This window comes from Hemitrygon akajei, chromosome 4 (genome assembly GCF_048418815.1).
Source record: "Hemitrygon akajei chromosome 4, sHemAka1.3, whole genome shotgun sequence".
NCBI classification, from domain to species: domain Eukaryota; kingdom Metazoa; phylum Chordata; class Chondrichthyes; order Myliobatiformes; family Dasyatidae; genus Hemitrygon; species Hemitrygon akajei.
The window spans coordinates 154,554,223-154,578,607 of NC_133127.1; the positions used below are offsets into that span (position 1 = coordinate 154,554,223).

Sequence of the window (24,385 nt, forward strand, 5' to 3'; positions counted from 1 at the left end):
CCATGATGATACATTTAAGATCCACTCTGTTAGTTACAGGAGGTGTCTAGTAAAGTGACCACTGCGTGTATTTTACAGCAGAGCCAACCAACCAATAGACTCTTAACCGATCATTTGTAAATAATACGAATGGCTTTGTAATGGATGTGGTCATGTCTAACAGTACTAGAATATTTGTTATTTTCGTCAATGTGCCCAAATCTTGAATGGCACTGACATATGAATAAAGTAGCCTCACATCTCAAGAAATATGCACATCTGAGTACAAAATATTTACACAGAAATTTGAACCACCAAGAAGTAGAATGTAATCCTTACAAGAGATTTCATGGAACAATGAATATAATGATTATGGAGACACCCACCTCCCTCAGCACATAGATTGCAGCAGTTCAAGTGTGTGATGCAGATTTAAATTTATAAAATTTACATATATATGTGTATGTATAGATATGTGTGTATGTGTGCATGAAAACTGGTCAGTGCAAGAAACCTGGATAGTCTGCAAATTTACTAATAAAAATAGTTTTAAAATAACTATCAGAAATTCTAGTTCCTAAGCTTCCAAGACCAATCACATTAAATATCTTGATCCAATTTCTTAATAAAGTTAAAAATATAATCATGAAAAGTTTTCAAAAAGTTTGGATTCCCTTTATTGTATAAATAAATCACATATACACACTTAAGGAAGAGGATATTTATCACTAAAGATTTAAAGTAAGGGAATAGTGTTTTTTCGATTTACTGGTTTCTATATCTATTGAAAACATACATCGAGTACATGAAGGCACATTGTTCCTAGTTTTGTTGCTTTAAGTGCAATAATAAAAGCAAACAATGTTGCATAATATCACATTTACTCATTAGCCACAGAACAATAATTGAATAAAAAAGTGGCTGTGTCATACTCCAGAAATATATATTTATCCACTTAAAACCCAAACCATAAACTTACGGTCTATGTAGTTTTGTAAGGTGGTTGCAAATTAATATCCACTAAAATGCAACAGCATCGTACAGAACACCACAGAAGTTCCATCCAATGCAATACCTACTGGAATGGTGGCAGTTAAAGGTATTCATCTGGCGGAGTTATATTAAAGCAGTTTGTTTCAATCTGCAGAGCATGATTTACTACATACAAAGGAGATTTGTCCAGTCACACAATATACGGACGACATCAGAATCAAATGGAATGGAAGTAGAAATCATAGCAGGTGGAGTGACTTTGCAAAATATTTCTTGCAGAATTTAATGGGGGGGTGGGAATTGTAGGTCCTACAGAATGCAATGCATCTGTCAAAAATGTATTTCATTTTTGAGGGAGAGCAGGTGGTATTTAAAACAGATACTAAACTTTGGCAGCCAAAGTTCTGCTGTGTCTGCTGGCCAGAGAGCAAGTTTGGAATATTAAAGAGCAGGTCTCTGCTTCAAATGAGCTTGAGGATCAGTCCCCAGACCCAAGGTAAATGGCTGGGGGAAGATTTCAAACGTCTCTACAGTTGTGAGTGAAGATTAGTGCGGAATAGGGGAAAAGGGATGATAAAATCTTCCTACATAAAGATTTTTTCTTACTTCTGGTAGGAACATTTGCTTGTTCATTTAAGTATATTAACTCCTACAATGCAGCAACTTTGTTTTAGAAAGGTTTTGCAGGGCAAAGTTAATTGTCCATCCAGCTGCATAAATTCTCCTTTAAGTTTTGAAGCCAACAGTAGCTTTTCCAGCACTGAGCTGCTAGATGTAAGTATCAGCATTCAAGCACTAAGCCAAAAGCTGCCAACTGCACTGACTGCTGGGTGCCATGTTAATCAATGGAATGAATCAGAATTGTTAACATTATTACACTATTCAAACAAACAATAGTTCTTAATTATTGTTGAGGCAAATTAACAGCAAATTATCATCTAACATACCAATATAAAAATGTATTTTGAAATGTGGAATTATAATAATATTATATAATATGTAACAGAATGTTCAAATACTATATTTCCCTTTGGAGTAGCATAAATAAATTAAAACTCTTCTATACTTTGATTTCATTTTGCGGTTGTGTTTTAACAGGATTGATCCTCCTTCAGTAACTTCCACAACTGTCATAAGTCTTGTGCAAAACTTGTCAATCAGTTTCAACATCCTGAGTGTTGGGGGTACTACGGTCAGTTATGCCCTCACATGCTTTATTCAAACAGATAGACATAGAATCATGATTGAAAAAGGAATTGGTTGATTTATTTCTCTTGCAGCCTAGGGATACCAAAGTCAACATTAGCATCCATTGACATGCATCAACTGGGATCAATTAATACATAATAGACTGGAACTCCATTGCAGGTCTGAGGTTTCTTTCAATGAAAGCACAATTGAAGATTTGAACAGAGAGGCTAACTCGCTTGGACAAAGAAGCAGGTACGCCTTGAACTCAGTACCTTTGTCAAATAAAATTGAATACCAGGACAAGGAATTGTCACTGTCAATTTGCAGTAAAGCTGGCACTAACTTGGTCTACAGCAGCAAATAATTAAATGCCACTTCCCTGTGATGTTCACTTCATTATACAAAGATAACATCATCAACAGGAAATAAGTAATATCTTTTGGCAACAACTTGGTGAACTTGAAGCTGCAACATATGAGTTTAAAACATTATTGTATGCTTTTTAGAAGTCTTTTTTTAATCATGTATTCTAATTAAGTTAAGAACTGTACTATACCACTTCAATGTCTAAGGACTTCTGTTCCTAAGCCAGATGAAGATTCGCAGGTGCAGGAACTATGAGGGGGACAGATAAACAAAGAAGGTAGATATAGCTGTGAACACTCAACAGAACAACGGAACTCTCTGGGGAAAGGAACAATGAGTCACACTAATGATCTTATATAAAGTACTTCATAGAGGAGTAAAAAGAGAAAATGAAAAGCGCTAGAGATCTGTAATAAACATCTAGTTCTAAAGTAACTTTGCAGCCAACAGGTAAATAAATCTTTTCTGTAAAATAAAAAGGGAAACTATCACACACATAGTCTCATTACACAACCTTGGATAGCAGTATTGGAAATACGGCCACACCTTGAAGCCAACCTTTGACATAAACGAAGAGCTGATATTGCAAATCTTTAGAAACCATGGAAACCAGGTTGATGCTAAATTCCATTTTCTCTCAAATTATTTTCCTTGGTACGTGATCACATTTAAACAGGTGTATTTGGTGCATTTTGAACCAGATAGACAAATATAGTAAAATCATTTAATTTTTAAAAAAATTTATTTTTTGTCTCAGGTTTTGTCCTTATCAAATGGGTGAGAGAGGGGCAACCTGCTTCAGGTTCTTAATATAATACTGAAAGTTGAATAAGAAAGTATCACATTGAATTGCCCAATTGGTCCATTGGAATGTCAAATCATCTCCATTTATTAATATTGATGTACAAGGTATCATTTTACTGTGTATGGAACTGATTCCAAGCCTAACAATTAACTTAATAGCTAAGGTTACCAATATTTCTTCCAACAGGCAAGCAGGGCTTGTTGAATTATCTCCAGAGCTCAATAGATAGTGAAAAATGTTTATTGGATAAATTAATAATGACAGGTTTACATCTGGCCTCACACAGAAGCTGGCCATTTTACCCAAGCCTCTCAATTGCCTTTTATTAGGTCTTTTCACATTCAGTCCCTGACCCACCCTTTCACAGTCGTTAGAAACAAAAATTGCTGGAAACACTTGGGTGATCAGACAGCATCTTTAGAAAGAGAAACAGTGGTTTCATATCAAAGACCCTTTGTCAGAGATGCTTCTCCGGAATATCTATCAATCTTAAGTATTGACTCTTGTCCTCTTTCCACAGATGCTGCCTTACTGCTTGAGTGTTTCCAGTATTTCCTGTCTTTGCTTTGGACCTCCAGCATCTGCAGATTGTTGATGTTCTCTCACAAACTTTCTTTGTTTCCCCTTCCTTTCACCACATCCCCATGTTCCATGTTTGCCGTCCATCAGATCAAATGGCAAATCTGGTCTCAAAATGGTGACTTATTCCGGGATCTTAGCCACGATCACTAGAGTCAGTAGGTGTGGCATCACGTGCGATACTGAAGACCGACAACCACAAGGGCTGGACTATGTGAGGCCCTGGTGTTCTGTGTGGGCCCCAAAATCAGGGGTGACTAGAAGTAAAATAAGCCAGGTCAGCTATTTGAGCTCAAGTACTAGGGGTATTGCTTTTCAATCAGTGAAGCACATCAAGTTGATAAGGCTGCAACGGTGATAACAAAAACATTAAGACGATGAAGTCCCCCTGCTTCCAGTCCACAACAGATTGTCCATCTCCCTACTCCCCCCCCCCCCCCCACATACATATGTAATTTTGGTCACCATCTAAATATCTGTTAACATCTGTATTATTATGGTTGGGCTGCTCACCCTGCCTCCTCATCTGTCTGTTAAAATCTCAAAGGGGACAATATTTGCATTTAAATAAAGGAATTCTGTAAAATACAGGGCTGTTGACATCCCTATCTGTGCCCAGTTTAATATCAAGGCCAGGCAGAATTGTCAGGACAGTCCCTTGTCTACCTGTTTAGCAGTTTTTAGTTTTAAAACATGTAGATATTTTTCTAGAAGTTATTTTGTTTCAACATCAGAAGTAAATTCAACTTAGTTTTGCAGAGGATTAAGTATATGAATACCATGAAGCACACTTGCAACATATAAAAGTTGACATTTGTCAAAAGTATATTTACACTGTTTGGACTGTTAATCCATGTTCTAATAACAACACAAGGTAATGAATTAGCTCAAGATTAACTATTTTCTAAATCAATTTTCAAAATAAGTGATGACAATATTTTCAGACAGATTTTTACACGTAAGACTCCTCTGAGAAAAACACCTGTTCAAAGTTTTCGAGCTTTGAATTGGTGCACCATTCTTTTTGCCATTCTTTCTTGTTCTGGATCGCTGTATTCGTCAATCGTTGTGTTGTTATCAAGCAGTTCTCAGCATCAGTTTGGAAAAAAAAATCCCTAGCTGTTTTAGCTGCATTACGTGACAGAGCCTCAGGATGCTTGCTGCTAGCCTCCCACTCGGCTGTGTGGGCTCCACTCATGGATGGAAACAGCTTCTCTTCCTGGAACATCCGGCCCCTTTTCTCCAATACCTTGGCATTGCCTGAACTTGGGCAAGAAACCATTTTAAAAGAATGCCGATCTAATGCACTATGACTAGAATTTCCATCAACCATAAAAGGGGATGATTGTTGGCATGATTTTGATTGAAAACATAGCACTGAATTCTGCCCATAAAAAACAGTCTGAGGAATTCGATAAGACCCACTCTGTCCTGGAAAAGCCTTGCTGGCAGTGCTCATCGAAGGAGAACCACTAGTAATGGAGCTGCCTGCAAGCTCCCGAGAATCAGATTGCAATAAATGTTGCAAAGGTTGAACCATCGATCCTTTCTCTTTTGCAGCTGTATTCAGCAGTAGTGAACCAACACCCTCTGGATAAGGAGGAGGATCTGCACACTGGCTTTTGTCTGCATTTTGAATCATGCTTTCCCCTTCTGCGACAGAAATAGGCGACTTTCCGTGAACTCCTTCAAAATATGAACCACTTTTACCTTCAAGCTTACCTCCATTTTCCATTTTTCTAAGCATGCAAGTTCCACTTCCCTTTCTCCTTCTATCAGTCTTCCCAGCGATGCTTGTTGAGATATCTTCTGTCACACTGGAAGTCCTCTTGTATTTCTCCAGTGCAGTGGAGGAGGAAGCAGGAACTGGTCTAGGGTAATATCCAGGGGACAGCTGTCCAGGAAAATATTTAAAAACACCAGGGCTAGGTAGCATTGCCAGCTGGCCTTTCTGAGACTGAGTGGCATAACAAGATGGTGAGAAGGTTTCACTTGGAGTGAAGACAAAATATTCTGGATTGTATTTAAAAACACTATCACATGAACTTACAGAGGACCCGGAGAAGGGAGTGCCTGGGGAAGATAGACTGGAACTGTTCATTGTGGAAGGGACCTGAATTTTGAGGGGAGGAGGTGGCTGATGTTGACCACTACTCAATGATCCCCTTCGATCTGATTTATGGCCACCGTTTCTCCACTCACCCAAATCAGTGCTCACCTTCACCTTGTGCTTTGTTGGTTTCTGGCCTCCGATCTGTAGTTGTTCAATGCAGTTTTCGGCTGTCTGACACAGGACAGCATCGCAACTAGTTTTGCGGATTAGAGGCTTGCGACTCTGGCCCAGCTGAACAAACTGTGAAGTAGGAGGAACTATACTCGGCTCAGAGCACCTCCTGTGCCTTTTGGGGTCTGTCAGCGCCTCGCAAGTCGAATAACCAGAACTGCTGGAGTCCAGGAGGGCTTTGTTTGAAAACTGGCAAATTGCACTTTCTTCCAGGGAAGCTGAAGGAATTTGTAAGGACTTCATTGTCAAAGGGACCTTTCGATGAGCTGCTTCATCCTCAACTTGGTCGAGGTCATAGTCACTCCAGGACAGAACTGAATCCCTGCTTCTATTTTCTTGGCTTCTTTTTGTCAGTAGAGTGGAGTCAGTTTCATCATTGAGCTCATTTTCCAGACTGTTGTAAGAGGAGTCGTGCATTTGAAATGAAGGGAGATCTGCAAGAAAAAATCATACAATATTGACTGACCATTTTGTAACACCAGTTATTAATACTGTATTGGCAATTTGATCTCTGTTAAAATATATGGCCCTACCCTCTAATTTTTCATCCTACCTTCTTTTAAATGCTTCTTGAAATAGTGTATATGGCCCATTCAAAGTTCTTTCCTCCTTTTTTTGTTGTTAATAATTTTCAAACTGTTACACATTCTGTTCCTAATTCTGGAGTCAGTGATATTTCTATGCTCTGTTTTATGAACTATTTGCTTTGGTCAATTTTGCTCTTATTCTTTCTGAATTTGAAATTCTCTGATCACATTTCCCCCCAGCAATAAGGAATTTAAGCAAATAAGAAAAAAACAGTTGTATTTGCATTATACTTTTCATGTCTGGTAGTGTCACACCGTAATTTACAACTGATGAAAGGTTTTGTAGCACTGTTACTGCTTAATATTTTTTCTTCTCATTGTGTTAGAATTCAACAAGTAGCTTAGTTAATTTTATATTCACCAGCTTTAGGAGATGGGTACTTGGTGGGCAATGTTGGGTATGGTGGGGAATGATGGGTACTTGTCATTTTAGTTTATGAAAAGAAAATCAATGTTTTAAATAGTCTCATGCCATCAAGAAAAAAACTGAAGGGTTTATTCTAACTATTGGTCTGAGTGTGAATTCTGCTCTTTTCATTTTAAATAGTTGGCAGGATGACAATTCCCATACCTGAACCATCATCTCTACTCCCAAACCTCCTTGATGATAAGACTTCAAAGAGAGAAGTGAAGACGTCGCCAAAAATCCTGGAACAGTTTTCAATTAAAAACTGCACAAACAAGGCAACCTGGAGAAGGACAGAGGCCAGAGTGTGATTACATTGTTTTAAAATCTCATTCCACTGTCTAGCATTACATGATCTGTATTTACAGCATACACTACAGCAGGATAAGGAATATGTGTATGGAGTCAAAATCATGATTGTTCTGACAGGAGTGAGAAGATATTGCTGCAGATGTGGCCTCCCCCTCCAGACCACAATATGAAGCTTGATGCAGAGAGATGCCAGATGCTGTTAACCCACATAGTCTCCACCAGCAGAGAGATGCCAGATGCTGTTAACCCACACAGTCTCCACCAGCAGAACACTGTCAAAACAGGTAGAAAATTCTTGGAAAAAATACTTCAGGCAACATGCTTGAAAGGTCAGGTACTCAAAATCCCAAAGCAATTTAGTGTTAGTTGCTTGAACAATAGGCATGCTTCTCATTGTCTTGAATGGTCAAAATCTGTGACAATGAGAACTAGGGTTGTGCTCACATGAAAGAGATGTTATGTAGCAGATATTCCCCATCCACACCTGCCCCTCCTCTCAACATCCCTCCCCATCCCGGCAATAATCCACGCGTATAACACAGGGAAAAGCCCCTCCTCTCACCATCCCTCCCCATCCCGGCAATGATCCACGTGTATAACATAGGAAAAAGGCCCTCCTACCACCATCCATCCCCACCACGGCAATGATCCACGTGTATAACACAGGAAAAAGCCCCTCCTCCCACCATCTCTACCCACCCCGGCAATGATCCACGTGTATAACACAGGAAAAGGCCCTACTCTCACCATCCCTCCCCACCCCGGCAATGATCCACCTGTATAACACAGGAAAAAGCCCCTCCTCCCACCATCCCTCCCCACCCCGGCAATGATCCACCTGTATAACACAGGAAAACGCCCCTCCTCCCACCATCCCTCCCCACCCCGGCAATGGTCCACGTGTATAACACAGGAAAAGGGCCCTCCTCTCACCATCCCTCCCCACCCCGGCAATGATCCACCTGTATAACACAGGAAAAAGCCCCTCCTCCCACCATCTCTACCCACCCCGGCAATGATCCACGTGTATAACACAGGAAAAAGCCCCTCCTCTCACCATCCCTCCCCACCCCGGCAATGATCCACGTGTATAACACAGGAAAAAGCCCCTCCTCCCACCATCTCTACCCACCCCGGCAATGATCCACGTCTATAACACAGGAAAAAGCCCCTCCTCCCACCATCCCTCCCCACCCCGGCAATGATCCACGTGTATAACACAGGAAAAAGCCCCTCCTCCCACCATCTCTACCCACCCCGGCAATGATCCACGTCTATAACACAGGAAAAAGCCCCTCCTCCCACCATCCCTCCCCACCCCGGCAATGATCCACGTCTATAACACAGGAAAAGGGCCCTCCTCTCACCATCCCTCCCCACCCCGGCAATGATCCACGTGTATAACACAGGAAAAAGCCCCTCCTCCCACCATCTCTACCCACCCCGGCAATGATCCACGTGTATAACACAGGAAAAAGCCCCTCCTCTCGCCATCCCTCCCCACCCCGGCAATGATCCACGTGTATAACACAGGAAAAAGCCCCTCCTCCCACCATCTCTTCCAACCCCGGCAATGATCCACGTGTATAACACAGGAAAAAGCCCCTCCTCCCACCATCTCTTCCCACCCCGGCAATGATCCACGTGTATAACACAGGAAAAAGCCCCTCCTCCCACCATCCCTCCCCACCCCGGCAATGATCCACCTGTATAACACAGGAAAAAGCCCCTCCTCCCACCATCCCTCCCCACCCCGGCAATGATCCACGTCTATAACACAGGAAAAAGCCCCTCCTCCCACCATCTCTTCCAACCCCGGCAATGATCCACGTGTATAACACAGGAAAAAGCCCCTCCTCCCACCATCTCTTCCAACCCCGGCAATGATCCACGTGTATAACACAGGAAAAAGCCCCTCCTCTCACCATCCCTCCCCACCCCGGCAATGATCCACGTGTATAACACAGGAAAAGGGCCCTCCTCTCACCATCCCTCCCCACCCCGGCAATGATTCACGTCTATAACACAGGAAAAAGCCCCTCCTCCCACCATCCCTCCCCACCCCGGCAATGATCCACGTGTATAACACAGGAAAAAGCCCCTCCTCCCACCATCCCTCCCCACCCCGGCAATGATCCACGTCTATAACACAGGAAAAAGCCCCTCCTCCCACCATCCCTCCCCACCCCGGCAATGATCCACCTGTATAACACAGGAAAAGGCCCTCCTCTCACCATCCCTCCCCACCCCGGCAATGATCCACCTGTATAACACAGGAAAAAGCCCCTCCTCCCACCATCTCTACCCATCCCGGCAATGATCCACGTGTATAACACAGGAAAAAGCCCCTCCTCTCTCCATCCCTCCCCACCACGGCAATGATCCACGTCTATAACACAGGAAAAAGCCCCTCCTCTCACCATCCCTCACCACCCCGGCAATGATCCACCTGTATAACACAGGAAAAAGCCCCTCCTCCCACCATCCCTCCCCACCCCGGCAATGATCCACCTGTATAACACAGGAAAAAGCCCCTCCTCTCACCATCCCTCCCCACCCCGGCAATGATCCACGTCTATAACACAGGATAAAGCCCCTCCTCTCCCCATCCCTCCCCACCACGGCAATGATCCACGTGTATAACACAGGAAAAAGCCCCTCCTCCCACCATCCCTCCCCACCCCGGCAATGATCCACGTGTATAACACAGGAAAAAGCCCCTCCTCTCACCATCTCTACCCACCCCGGCAATGATCCACGTGTATAACACAGGAAAAAGCCCCTCCTCTCACCATCTCTACCCACCCCGGCAATGATCCACGTGTATAACACAGGAAAAAGCCCCTCCTCCCACCATCCCTCCCCACCCCGGCAATGATCCACGTGTATAACACAGGAAAAAGCCCCTCCTCCCACCATCCCTCCCCACCCCGGCAATGATCCACGTGTATAACACAGGAAAAAGCCCCTCCTCCCACCATCCCTCCCCACCCCGGCAATGATCCACGTATATAACACAGGAAAAGGGCCCTCCTCTCACCATCCCTCCCCACCCCGGCAATGATCCACGTCTATAACACAGGAAAAGGCCCTCCTCTCACCTTCCCTCCCCACCCCGGCAATGATCCACCTGTATAACACAGGAAAAAGCCCCTCCTCCCACCATCCCTCCCCACCCCGGCAATGATCCACCTGTATAACACAGGAAAAAGCCCCTCCTCCCACCATCCCTCCCCACCCCGGCAATGATCCACCAGTATAACACAGGAAAAAGCCCCTCCTCTCACCATCCCTCCCCACCCCGGCAATGATCCACGTGTATAACACAGGAAAAAGCCCCTCCTCCCACCATCCCTCCCCACCCCGGCAATGATCCACGTGTATAACACAGGAAAAAGCCCCTCCTCCCACCATCCCTCCCCACTCCGGCAATGATCCACGTGTATAACACAGGAAAAAGCCCCTCCTCCCACCATCTCTACCCACCCCGACAATGATCCACGTGTATAACACAGGAAAAAGCCCCTCCTCCCACCATCCCTCCCCACCCCGGCAATGATCCACGTGTATAACACAGGAAAAAGCCCCTCCTCCCACCATCTCTACCCACCCCGGCAATGATCCACCTGTATAACACAGGAAAAAGCCCCTCCACCCACCATCCCTCCCCACCCCGGCAATGATCCACGTGTACAACACAGGAAAAAGCCCCTCCTCCCACCATCTCTACCCACCCCGGCAATGATCCACGTGTATAACACAGGAAAAAGCCCCTCCTCCCACCATCCCTCCCCACCCCGGCAATGATCCACCTGTATAACACAGGAAAAAGCCCCTCCTCCCACCATCCCTCCCCACCCCGGCAATGATCCACCTGTATAACACAGGAAAAAGCCCCTCCTCCCACCATCCCTTCCCACCCCGGCAATGATCCACGTGTATAACACAGGAAAAAGCCCCTCCTCCCACCATCCCTCCCCACCCCGGCAATGATCCACGTCTATAACACAGGAAAAAGCCCCTCCTCTCACCATCCCTCCCCACCCCGGCAATGATCCACGTGTATAACACAGGAAAAAGCCCCTCCTCTCACCATCCCTCCCCACCCCGGCAATGATCCACGTGTATAACACAGGAAAAAGCCCCTCCTCTCACCATCCCTCCCCACCCCGGCAATGATACACGTCTATAACACAGGAAAAAGCCCCTCCTCCCACCATCCCTCCCCACCCCGGCAATGATCCACCTGTATAACACAGGAAAAAGCCCCTCCTCCCACCATCTCTACCCACCCAAAGTGTGGGTACAGCAGTAAGTTGTTGCAAGGGCCTGACACCCTCATGTTTTAGTAATGACCCTATCAAGCAGCTGAAGGAGAGCAAGAGAAATCTTTAAATAAAGCATAGAAATTCCTACCCACAGATACGTCAGTATTCATGCACACACACAGCCACTTTATTACTTTTGTTCCTACATCATCCCACAAAGGAATATTGCATAGATATCAGAGAGGATTGGGAATCTCAAACTATTGTCTCATACCCAACTGTTGGGCTGAGGTTGGTACCATCAAGGAAATCTGCAGTAGTCATTTCAAGGCAGATAACAGCATGCTTGGTGATTGGAGTGGTCCCATTCTTGTGTGTTTATTAACTAAGGAACCAAATCACATCTACAATCAACACATTGGCCATTTCTTTAATATTTGGATTGTAGCACAAATTCAAATTGACCTGCTGAAATCAGCTTTCTTTTTCCCTGTTCTCCGAGGTTCAATAGTAATAGCGAAGCAGTTCTTTCTGCACTGTGTGACTCATGCTACAAACAAGGAAGATGTCATTCACTTAAGCTGTGTTTCATTATGATTGTGACAGCTAATAACAAATTAATGTGGAGGTTGAGAACGTGGCAGTGTTTTGCGCATTGAAAGCATTGTTACTTGAAACACCTTGCACCCCACCTCATGATTATTTTACTGTTGCAGTAACAGCCTCTTACCTTTTTTGTGGACTTGCACTCTGTCTCAGGGCTGCAGAGGGCGGAAGGCCACAGGATGCTGGGTGCTATGCAGACCGCCAAGTTGAAGGCATTCATTTGGTTTTCCTCAGCCTGCTGCTCAATTTTGTGAAGCACGCCAAACACATAATGCAGAAGGAGGGTATTCAGTCTTGGAAGTTGGTCTAGCAATCTGAGGAAAATAAGGAACAAAAACAGAAAACTGAAACACACGTTGGTTGATACTGTTCCATGATGGAGTGTACAAGATTATTCAGGGTGGGAATGGGGAAGCCGCAAGTTATTTCAAACAAGAACGTGACCCCATAAAACTGCATAATGTCCAATGATACTTTAAGAGAATAAATCTAGTCACTTGGTGAGGGATATGTGATTGTGTATCATTGTAACAATGTAGGGAAAGACAATAAATAAAGGTTCCAGTTAATTAGCCCTCATTGCAAGCCCCATGAAGAGATTGCTAAAGATATATTACTGACAGTAATACACAATTCAGCACATGAGTTTTTGTTATTTAATATTCTGTCTGTATATCCAATGTAATAAAAGTAGTTCATGTTGGACGTCTGGTGTTTTGTACTCAGAACAAAGTGTCAGGTAAGGAGAAATAGATTTCCAGAAGATAGGTTTGTATTCAATAAAGACCTTTTGCATCTACCAGCTTCGGTTCTCCAGTGGCTGAATCACAATCACATCAGGAGGTGTCAGCTTCAATGGTGTGCTTAGAGATAGAAGACATTACAGATGCAGGTAGTAAGTACAATTGATCGGGCCACAATCCAACTCCAATTACAACTCAGTCTGTTCGAAAATGTCACTACTGAGGAACTCTGCAGCTGCTCAGCAACAAGTGTCTGACAGAAGGTATGTAATGCTGCACATAGGGAAATCCTCACCGCAGAGAAAGAAAGATCACTCTCACCAGCTTTTTGTCAAGGTTAAATGTGGTTCTGCCACTACTGGAGCTGACGTATAACCTCCAATTTTATAGAAAATTCTAATGTAAAAACCAAACTATTTAGTTGCAGTGTCAGTTTCACTGTTGTAAAGTTCTTTTATGTATAAATGTTATATAATTCTTAACTTTAAAACAGCTGCAACAAAATAAATGACAATTTATTCACTTTCAGAGACTCTGCAGTTCCTGCTCCATGCGTTACTTGTTTACTGCTTTTTTACTATTTGCCTGATTTATCCTCTTTTGCACATTGGATTTCTGCTGGTCTTTGTTGTGCATTTTTGTTTTGTGAAATCTATTGTGTTTCTTTGTTTGGTGAGTGCCTGCAGGAAAATGAAACTCAGGATTGTATATGGTATACCTTCTTTGATAATAAATTTGATCTTTGAAAGAAAGTTAGTGGAATCTCCTTTTAGTTTCAAACCAAAGGTCACATGGAGCAGACAAAGTTTAACCCCTCTTTTACAATTTCCCACTGATATATTGGCACTGTAACTAACTTTAACTGAGATCTCTAGTTTGGGCCCTTGTGCATCCCTACGCATCATTTCTTTGCCACCGTCATCTAGACCTTCTGCCGCACAGTTGCAAGTTCTGGAACACATTCCTAAACTTTCCCTTCCCTCAAACTCTCCCTTTTTGGAGTTATTCCTGTAGGACACTCTTAAATCTTTCCATATGACTAAACGTCAAATGTTGTTTAATGTTTCTTTAAAGCACCTTTGTGTGTTTTACTATGTTAGGGTAAAGTAGATATTATTTTAGAAGTTAGTTATCTATTGGATAAACTTTTGACAAATAGTTCACAGATTTCAGCCATCCTGACTTTCTCCCATCACACTCTGTTGCTTTCCCATTACCAACTATTCTCTCACTGAGGCATTGGCTTCAACAATGTATAATCATTTCTCCAAATGCTACTCAACTCTAGGCTTCCACCCTTAGCCATCTGTCTAAATTAGATGGTCCAAAACCTTTTTGGTACTACCCAATACAGAAAGATTTATTCCTCTCTGTTCTTCTCTATATTAAATTATAACAACAGTGCCTTGGAAAAGTATTCAGCCCCCACAATTGTTTGCAAATCTTACTGTCTTGTTTTCAAATTTAAAATATATTGAAGTAGGATTTTGAGCTAGTCTACAAAACATTGTGCATCATGTCAAGTCAAAGGAAAAATTCCAAAACTTGTCAACAATTTGCTAAAAATTTAAAAAAAACAAAATTGTGAGGGTGAAAAAATATTCATCCCCTTTGTAATTACTACACTAACTTTCCTCAGGTGCAATATACTGTATACTACCTAACCAACTCACCCAATTTGTTGATGTAGAAGATCGGAGGATCACCTGAATAAATACCCCCTCTCTCTGTAAGGTCCAACAGTATGGTAGATTTTTCAACAGACCAAACCAAGATAAAAAAAAACAAAAGTAACACATACAAAATGCTGGAGGAACTCAGCAGGCCAGGCAACATCAAGGCAAGTCATGGAAATAATAATAAAAAAACACAAATCTAGGGAAGGGTACAGGACCATCTCAAAGGCACTGAACATACCTTGGAGATCAGTGCAGTCCATTGTGAAAAGTAGAAAAAATATGAAATTGTAGCCACCCTGCCTAGGTCAGGCCACCCTCTAAACTTAGTCATCAGAGAAGAATGGTACTTGTAAGAGGCTACTCTGATGCCAACAGTCACTCTCAGTGAGCTGAAGAAGTCAGTGGCTGCAACTGGAGATGAAGTTCATGGCCAACAATCTTTAGCTTTGCACAAAAAAAGTATTTATGGAAGATTGGTAAGGAAGAAGCCCTGGCTAAAAAAAGCATATTCTTGCCTGTAAGACTTTGCAAAGTCTCAGTGTCACTTAGAAGATACTGTAAAGAGGTGGAAGAAGGTCTTGTGGTCAGATGACACTAAAATAGGACTTTTTGGTTTCAACACTAACTGGTACACGTGGTGTAAATCAAATACTGTGTATCAGCCAGTTAACACTGTCCCTACTGTAAGGTATGATGGAGGTAGCATTAGGCTCTGGGGATGCTTTTCAGTAGTAGGGACTGGAAATCTGGTCAGGATCATTGGGAAGACGAAAGCTGCTAAATACAGAGAGATCCTGAATAAAAACCTGCTAGCCTCTGCATGTAAGTTTAAACTGGGGAGGAAGCTTGTGTTTCAGCAGGACAATGACCAGAGCAACCACTGAATGGCTTCAAATTAAAAATTGATGTCCGAGTGGCCCAGTCCTGATCTTAATCTGATCAAACCCTCTGGCAAGACCTCAAAATGCCATCCACTGCCACTCCCTAGCTAATTTGGCACAGCTTGAGCAATTTTACAAAGAGGAATGGACAAATCTTGCTCCATCATGTTGTGCAAAGTTAATAGAGACTTAGCCAAAAAGACTACTGACAGCAATAGCTGCGAGAGGTGGTTCAACTAAAGACTGAGCAAAGGGGAATGAATATTTTGGAATGGCTAACATTTCAGTTTTAGATAGATAGATAGATAGATAGATAGATAGATAGATACTTTATTCATCCCCATGGGGAAATTCAACTTTTTTCCAATGTCCCATACACTTGTTGTAGCAAAACTAATTACATACAATACTTAACTCAGTAAAAAAAATATGATATGCATCTAAATCACCATCTCAAAAAGCATTGATAATAGCTTTAAAAAGTTCTTAAGTCCTGGCGGTAGAATTGTAAAGCCTAATGGCATTGGGGAGTATTGACCTCTTCATCCTGTCTGAGGAGCATTGCATCGATAGTAACCTGTCGCTGAAACTGCTTCTCTGTCTCTGGATGGTGCTATGTAGAGGATGTTCAGAGTTATCCATAATTGACCGTAGCCTACTCAGCGCCCTTCGCTCAGCTACCGATGTTAAACTCTCCAGTACTTTGCCCACGACAGAGCCCGCCTTCCTTACCAGCTTATTAAGACGTGAGGCGTCCCTCTTCTTAATGCTTCCTCCCCAACACGCCACCACAAAGAAGAGGGCGCTCTCCACAACTGACCTATAGAACATCTTCAGCATCTCACTACAGACATTGAATGACGCCAACCTTCTTAGGAAGTACATTCGACTCTGTGCCTTCCTGCACAAGGCATCTGTGTTGGCAGTCCAGTCTAGCTTCTCGTCTAACTGTACTCCCAGATACTTGTAGGTCTTAACCTGCTCCACACATTCTCCATTAATGATCACTGGCTCCATATGAGGCCTAGATCTCCTAAAGTCCACCACCATCTCCTTGGTCTTGGTGATATTGAGACGCAGGTAGTTTGAGTTGCACCATATCACAAAGTCCTGTATCAGTTTCCTATACTCCTCCTCCTGTCCATTCCTGACACACCCCACTATGGCCGTGTCATCAGCGAACTTCTGCACATGGCAGGACTCTGAGTTATATTGGAAGTCTGATGTGTACAGGGTGAACAGGACCAGAGAGAGTACAGTTCCCTGCGGCGCCCCTGTGCTGCTGACCACCGTGTCAGACCTACAGTCTCCCAACCGCACATACTGAGGTCTATCTGTCAAGTAGTCCACTATCCAATCCACCATGTGAGAGTCTACTCCCATCTCCGTTAGTTTGTGCCTTAAGATCTTGGGCTGGATGGAGTTAAAGGCACTAGAGAAGTCAAGAAATGTAATCCTCACAGCACAACTGACCCCCTCTAGGTGAGAGAGTGATTTGTGCAGCAAATACGTGATAGCATCCTCCACTCCCACCTTCTCCTTATACGCAATTTTTAGTTTTTCATGCTTTACAATTTTCCATGTTTTTTTGGGACCCACTGTGAAAAAAGGAGCATCTGATCAGCAAATTAAAATTCCCAGTTAAATTGATCAAAACCCCTGGTTGTAATACTTATTTATGTGAACAATAGGTTGGGAGCTGAGTAATTTTACAAGGTACTGTAACTTTATAATTACAGTACATTCCCAGACTTCACCACATCCCAGATTCACTCTACACTACACCCCCATGACAGCCTGGCCCCAGCTTGAATCCAAATGATAAGTTTCTATCTCAGCTTGTACTGTACAGTTGGAAGCCTGATTTAAATGTAACTGTGCTGTGTTTAGAACTCCATAGCTGGATGGAGATGGAAGAAGTTAGATCCAGCAGGAAGAATAGAGATGCTCCCTAAACCAAGCCACAGTCTTTCCCAGTTACTACAGTGGTCTTTCTGCTCTCTTTCTTTAATCTTAATTACCCATTATTTTCTCTAAAAACAGACCTCATTTTAAAATAGCCAATAAATCAATTCTAATATTTCTCTTTGATTGCATAGGTATTTATATTAAAACTTATTAATTAAAATAAAATAAAATAAGAAAAGAAGAAAGAAAAAAAGAATTTCAGGATGCATATTGTCTGCATTTCTCTGACATTAAATTTACCTATTGAAGAAGTTATCGTGGCTTTATAACATTAGTTAATTTCTTGAGCAATTCTCTGTATTAATTGTTAATCTCTGCATCAATGGGAGAAGAAAAGATTATTTTTATACTAATCCACCCTGTGTCTCAGTCCAGATCATTGACTGCTTATTCCCTGCCATAGATGCTGCATTTCACCAACCTCCCCCCTCACCCTTTAAATGCTTTACTAACCTCTGAATTTCCTTTATCTTTTCTTCACGGCTGTTCCTTTCCATTGCTGCCATCCAGTTGTCATACAAGTCTGAGGAAAATATGCTACCAGGAATATTTCGAAGGAAGTCCTGAGTTTGTAATGGAGAAAAAAATATATTTCAGAGCAAGTACTCAAAAATTTGTGACTGAAGCACTTGTTTTTGATTTTATTTTGGATCTGTTCAAAGTACCAATCAATCATTGAAGGAGTGATTTCTGTGGACTGCACTGAATTTCACTGATGCTCAGTGCCCAGCCAGAGGATCACATACTCTGCCACCCTCACTTCCTCTTGCACTGCCACTAGCACTTAGAATTAACCATATTCACAGTTGCTATCTGACACGGTTTGCTCTCTCCTGGAGGATGGGCAAAGTTAGACATTGGCTCCCCACATCACACTCACATTGATATTTTCCCAGATTATTCAGGAAGCATTTCCTGCCTGAACCACTTGTTCTGATCAAACTAAATTTGCCCCAATTTTTTCAAGTCAATTGAAATTCTTACAACTGTTGATTTACTAAAACTTTCATGAAGTCCAGTAATCAGAAAAAATTATCAATGATATTTGCTTTATTTTATTTGTTGATTTATTTTAAGTAACTTTGTTTCCATGTAATGAAGCATGCTGTGATTCATTTTTTACAGGCATATCTTCACAAGCAGTAGGGAAGTGTTTATAATGGACTTGTGCCAAGAAATGTGAACAAGATATAATGAACAATCTTGCCCTTCCTAAATTGAATTATCTTTTTAATATTGATTCCACTTAACTGCTTAACATCATTCAGAGATTTATTCTGCTTTGTCAGAATTATTTGAACAGACTGATAAGTGTTCTTTATACAGCTGATAAAATGGAAAATCTAAAAGTGATTCATTCCTATAATATTTTATTAAATTCTTGCTTTCCACATTTGCCTTCCTTTCCCTGTGACCTAGTCACCTTCTTCTTCAAGGCAGTGGAGGAGAATGGAGGAACCTTATGAAGTTGATTAATTGGGGCTTTTCATACAAGATGATTTAGTAAGTATATGTTCAAATGGTGAGATAAGCAATAGGAGTCACCCTCTACTCACTCTCAAAATATCAGTCTATCATCGCAGATTCGGCACACCATTCAGTCCCAACCTCATGCAGCAAAAGGTGAAATGCTGATTTTTGAAGCACTGCGACAACCTAGCTCTGGAGTGTCTTGGGTTAGGATGAGGTAACATTGGACTAGTGAAGTTATTATAAATATTTCAAGTAGCTGTCCTGCCAGCTTAGCCTCAACCTGTGTGTCCACTACTAATGGGAAATTAATTATGACACTGTGAAACTATTCTAAAATCTATCAGCTGTCAACTTTAGAACAGAGATGAGGAGGAATTGCTTTAGCCAGAAGGTTGTGAATTTTTGGAATTCATTGACACAGGTGGCAATGGAGCCCAAATAATAGGGTATATTTAAAGCGGAGATTGATAGGTTCTTGATTAGTCAGGGCATCAAAAGTTACGGGGAGAAGGCAGGAGAATAGGAATGAGAGGGGTTATAAATCAGCCATGACTGAATGGCAGAAGAGACTCGATGGACGGAGTGGGCTAATTCTGCTCATCTGTCTTATAGAACATAATAAGGAGGGTGAATACCCTGATGCTGCTGACAACCCTCACACAAAAATAAGTCTTGACCATTTTTGAAGTCATAAACTCATCCACATTGATCAAATTGCCCAATTAACCTTTAAAAAATAGCACACTTCTGATTGCAAAATGAAGGGAATTATGGCTTAATATCTGGAGTGCCAACTAGCGCAGGTTTGTGTCAGTGAATCAGAAATGGATGTGACTCTCTTTAATGGACACGTCACCTCATACTTTCTATTCCGTGAAGATGAAAGCTGTTCACTTGCAGCAGGAAATTTTCACTGCACCACTTCAATTCAACATTTCCAAAGAGATGCAGTAAAAGAAGTGGAAAGTAATCAAAATACATAACTACATCTGCATAAAAGGCTCCTTGTGGACACTTCTGCACTAGTTTAAATAAGTGGGCCCACAGAAGCCATTTTTAAAGACTTATTTGCATAGCAGTGAGTAAGTCAAAATGTTTTTAATATTGACTATGCTGTAGAATGTTTGTCCCTCTTGTGAAGTGTAGAATAGGGTACACAAACCAATGCCAGGAGGTCCATTTAGGACTGAACTGAGGAGAAATTTCTTGACTGAGGGCTTGTGACTATTCAAGATTCAGTAATGTTGGTTATTATGGTTCAGTTCCCCAGTATAATCAAGGCTGAAATTGATAAAACTTTGGATGCTAACGTCAAAAGGAAAAGAAAGGTGAGTAGGCTACTTCACCCCTTAATTCTGCTTTGCCATTCAAAAAGGTCATACTGATCTTCCAGCTCAAACGTCATCACTCTTATATCTAAGGTAATCAAAGAATACAGGAACCAGGTGTTGGAGGTGTTAACCAGGGGTTAAAGCGGAGGGGTTGGAGGATCAACCAGGATCTTATGGAAACCAGTTCAAATGACTATGGGGACAGATTCTGCTGTTTCTTATGTCCATGTGTTCCTAACTGACATCAAGTATTTGTCCCCCGATGGGGAATTTTCCTTCCAACAGAGAATCAACTGGCTTTGCCTTACCTTGTTGGTTTTTACTCTTTTGCAAATGGGAGGTTAGTATTCAAAACGATCAGTGCAAATCCCATGTTTTTACCGATCACTGTTGTTCACAGCCACTTTACCTCAAGCTACTCAATGTCGATTTATCATTAAGATTCACCTTCACTCTAAAAATGGAAATAAAGGATTTTGTGTGCGCACATACTTTGAACACTGCAGCAGTCACAAACACAGATTCACTGGGCAAGTGCACTTCAGCTCCAGCATTCAGCTTCTCCTTCAATTCTTTGCAGGATTTAGCATTTGCAGAACGTCTGAAAATGCCCCTGGTGTATGGTCCTTCATGAAATAAAAAGAAGAGCATATCCTGAAATGCCAAGAAGAAAGTAAAGGAATCACGAGGGGTATCTGAATCTCCCTATAACCCACTAATACAATTCAACTAATACCTATATCTGGCATTGATAATGCACAGACATTTAATTTTACACAGGGAAGACATCTGATGGCTGACATTTGGATTTCATAATAACAACCAAGTCTATCTCCCTATCAGTTTTCATTCTCTCAGCTAAAGTGTCGTCCATTACCTAGATTAGGTTGAACAATAGATTATGTGATTACAGACTGGAAAACCAAGCCCATTAGCTTAATTTCAATCCTAAATGTTTTCTCACTGTGAATAAGATTGCTTGAGTTATCATGTTGGACTGGAACTGAATTTAATCATTATAAAGATCATTTCCATATCTTTAATTATGCTGTTCTCTACTCTTATGCCACCAAATGCCTTATTCACCTTGAAAAATCAATTATATTTAATTTATATACATAATCATTGAATTATACATCAGATTAGTGTTTAGAAATTAGTGAAAGGTCAATGAATAAAGTTTCTCTTTAATTACTGTGTACTTGCATTTTTTATTCAATCAAAATGAATCATTCAGGATTCAATAATATTACCCTTTGTAATTATAAGAACAAAATTCACAATTCTAAATACAGGAGCCTTTGATAGTCACTTATTTACTTTACATGACTTTTATGTGGGTTTCCTCCAGGTGCTCTGTTTTCCTCCCACAGTTCAGAGATGTACTGGTTTGCAGGTTAATTGGTCATTATAGATTGTCCTGTGAGGTTAGGGTTAAATTGAGGGTTGCTGGGTAGTGCTGATCGAAGGACCGAATGGCCTATTCCTCGCTGTATCTCAATAAATAATGACGATCATCTAATCTTGTTTTTAACTATAATGTACAAACTTTGTACTTCTAATCATTATTGGGAGTAGTGAACTCAACACAGATGGATCTGTATTTGGAGCCTTTCTTGTGTTCCAGAAATTGTTATCTCTTGAACAACAACTTAAAATGGTCATCGGTCATTATCTAATTTCTGCCTTTTGGAGTTTCCATGCACATTGACAGCTACTATTTCCTTCTTCTTGGGTTCCAAGGAAATAGTTCCACACGAGATGTTGGATTCACATCCAGGGAAACAACATGGAAGTTCAAGTTCCATCTCCATTAGTTCCTCCCTGACCCATGACAGAACTATTACGAGGAAATTACATGATAAAGAACATATGCTGTCAATGAAACACAAGATGGAATATTTTTTCATTCATTACAAATAAAACAGTAACACCCAATTTGCACATTATTCAAATGTCATAATGATATTGTTCCTGTATTATTAATCTCTCACAAGTTTACCTCTTTAATGACCAAAAAAATTCTCTCAAGAATTACCTTCCTTCTACCTTGTAACCCGGCAGAATGACACATCATAAAACGGAGTGATGATAAATTGTCTTTCCTCCCCGTTAGATAGACATTTGTCACTTACCATAATAGGCTTTGGGAAATTGTCACTCTCGCAAATGGTTGAAAGAGGAAGGCCAAATAGTCCTCTTGGTGTTATGGAAGTATGGGATGTAGGCATGTTTTCTAAATGAATGCCAGAGCCACGCCTGAAAGCCCAGTTCATAATTGATCTTTTCCTTTTGCATTGCTTTTGACTTGGATCTATGGAAAGAATAAAAAATAGCAAAAGGTAAAACAGTCTTCTTGAAAAGATCATCTGCAAATCATATTCTCACACTTGCCTGTAAAAGTTGCTACTGTTACTTAAAAAATTGCACGATTGTTAACATCTTGATGGCTAGGTGCTACTGTATGATTTGACAGATGTGCTGTAAGAAATAATTTGTTTCACGGCGGCACATTCAGATGCAGCATCTTCTCCAGGGCTGACCAAAGGTGTTTTTGTCTTTCTTAAATATCTTTATTTTACAATCACAAAACAAGGCTGGACATTAAGAACTTCGAATACTGCAGGTCTACCCTTGTTGCTTGTTGGCGGAAGAGCTGGAGGAGCTGGATGTGGCGCAGGCTTGCACCAGAGTCAGTGTGCGAGGGCACCAGAGTCAGTGTGTGAAGGCATCAGAGTCAGTGTGTGAAGGCACCAGAGTCAGTGTGTGAGTGTGTGAAGACACCAGAGTCAGTGTGCGAGGACGCCAGAGTCAGTGCGTGAGGGCACCAGAGTCAGTGTGCGAGGGCATCAGAGTCAGTGTGTGAGTGTGTGAAGACACCAGAGTCAGTGTGCGAGGACGCCAGAGTCAGTGTGCGAAGGTGCCAGAGTCAGTGCGTGAGGGCACCAGAGTCAGTGTGCGAGGGCGCCAGAGTCAGTGTGCAAGGGCGTCAAAGTCAGTGTGTGAAGGCGCCAGAGTCAGTGTGTGAAGGCGCCAGAGTCAGTGTGCGAGGGCACCAGAGTCAGTGTGTGAAGGAACCAGAGACAGTGTGCGAGGGCACCAGAGTCAGTGTGTGAAGGCATCAGAGTCAGTGTGTGAAGGCATCAGAGTCAGTGTGTGAGGGCACCAGAGTCAGTGTGTGAAGGAACCAGAGACAGTGTGCGAAGGCGCCAGAGTCAGTGTGTGAAGGCGCCAGAGTCAGTGTGCGAGGGCACCAGAGTCATTGTGTGAAGGAACCAGAGACAGTGTGCGAGGGCACCAGAGTCAGTGTGTGAAGGCATCAGAGTCAGTGTGTGAAGGCATCAGAGTCAGTGTGTGAGGGCACCAGAGTCAGTGTGTGAAGGAACCAGAGACAGTGTGCGAAGGCGCCAGAGTCAGTGTGTGAAGGCATCAGAGTCAGTGTGTGAGGGCATCAGGGTCAGTGTGTGAGTGTGTGAAGGCGCCAGAGTCAGTGTGTGAAGGCATCAGGGTCAGTGTGTGAGTGTGTGAAGGCATCAGGGTCAGTGTGTGAAGGCACCAGAGTCAGTGTGTGAAGGCGCCAGAGTCAGTGTGTGAAGGCATCAGGGTCAGTGTGTGAGTGTGTGAAGACACCAGAGTCAGTGTGCGAGGACGCCAGAGTCAGTGTGCGAAGGTGCCAGAGTCAGTGCGTGAGGGCACCAGAGTCAGTGTGCGAGGGCGCCAGAGTCAGTGTGTGAAGGTGCCAGAGTCAGTGCGTGAGGGCACCAGAGTCAGTGTGCGAGGGCATCAGAGTCAGTGTGTGAGTGTGTGAAGACACCAGAGTCAGTGTGCGAGGACGCCAGAGTCAGTGTGCGAGGGTGTCAGAGTCAGTGTGTGAAGGCACCAGAGTCAGTGTGCGAGGGCGCCAGAGTCAGTGTGCGAGGGCGTCAAAGTCAGT

At 42.4% G+C, this 24,385-nt stretch overlaps 1 protein-coding gene across 2 annotated transcripts in view; it reads right to left on the reverse strand.

Moving 5' to 3' along the window:
* Window positions 1-632: 632 nt before the first annotated feature.
* The window catches only part of LOC140726818 (rho GTPase-activating protein 20-like), a 129,073-nt gene continuing 105,320 nt past the window's right edge, over window positions 633-24,385 (reverse strand). For both annotated transcript variants that reach the window (XM_073043668.1, XM_073043669.1), the window contains exons 10-15: window positions 22,587-22,765; window positions 20,944-21,105; window positions 18,101-18,210; window positions 12,501-12,690; window positions 7,356-7,473; window positions 633-6,631 (exon numbers count right to left, since the gene is read on the reverse strand). In XM_073043668.1, coding sequence (XP_072899769.1) covers window positions 4,866-6,631; window positions 7,356-7,473; window positions 12,501-12,690; window positions 18,101-18,210; window positions 20,944-21,105; window positions 22,587-22,765 — 2,525 coding nt within the window. In that variant the 3' untranslated portion in view covers window positions 633-4,865. The remainder of the gene's footprint in view (window positions 6,632-7,355; window positions 7,474-12,500; window positions 12,691-18,100; window positions 18,211-20,943; window positions 21,106-22,586; window positions 22,766-24,385) is intronic.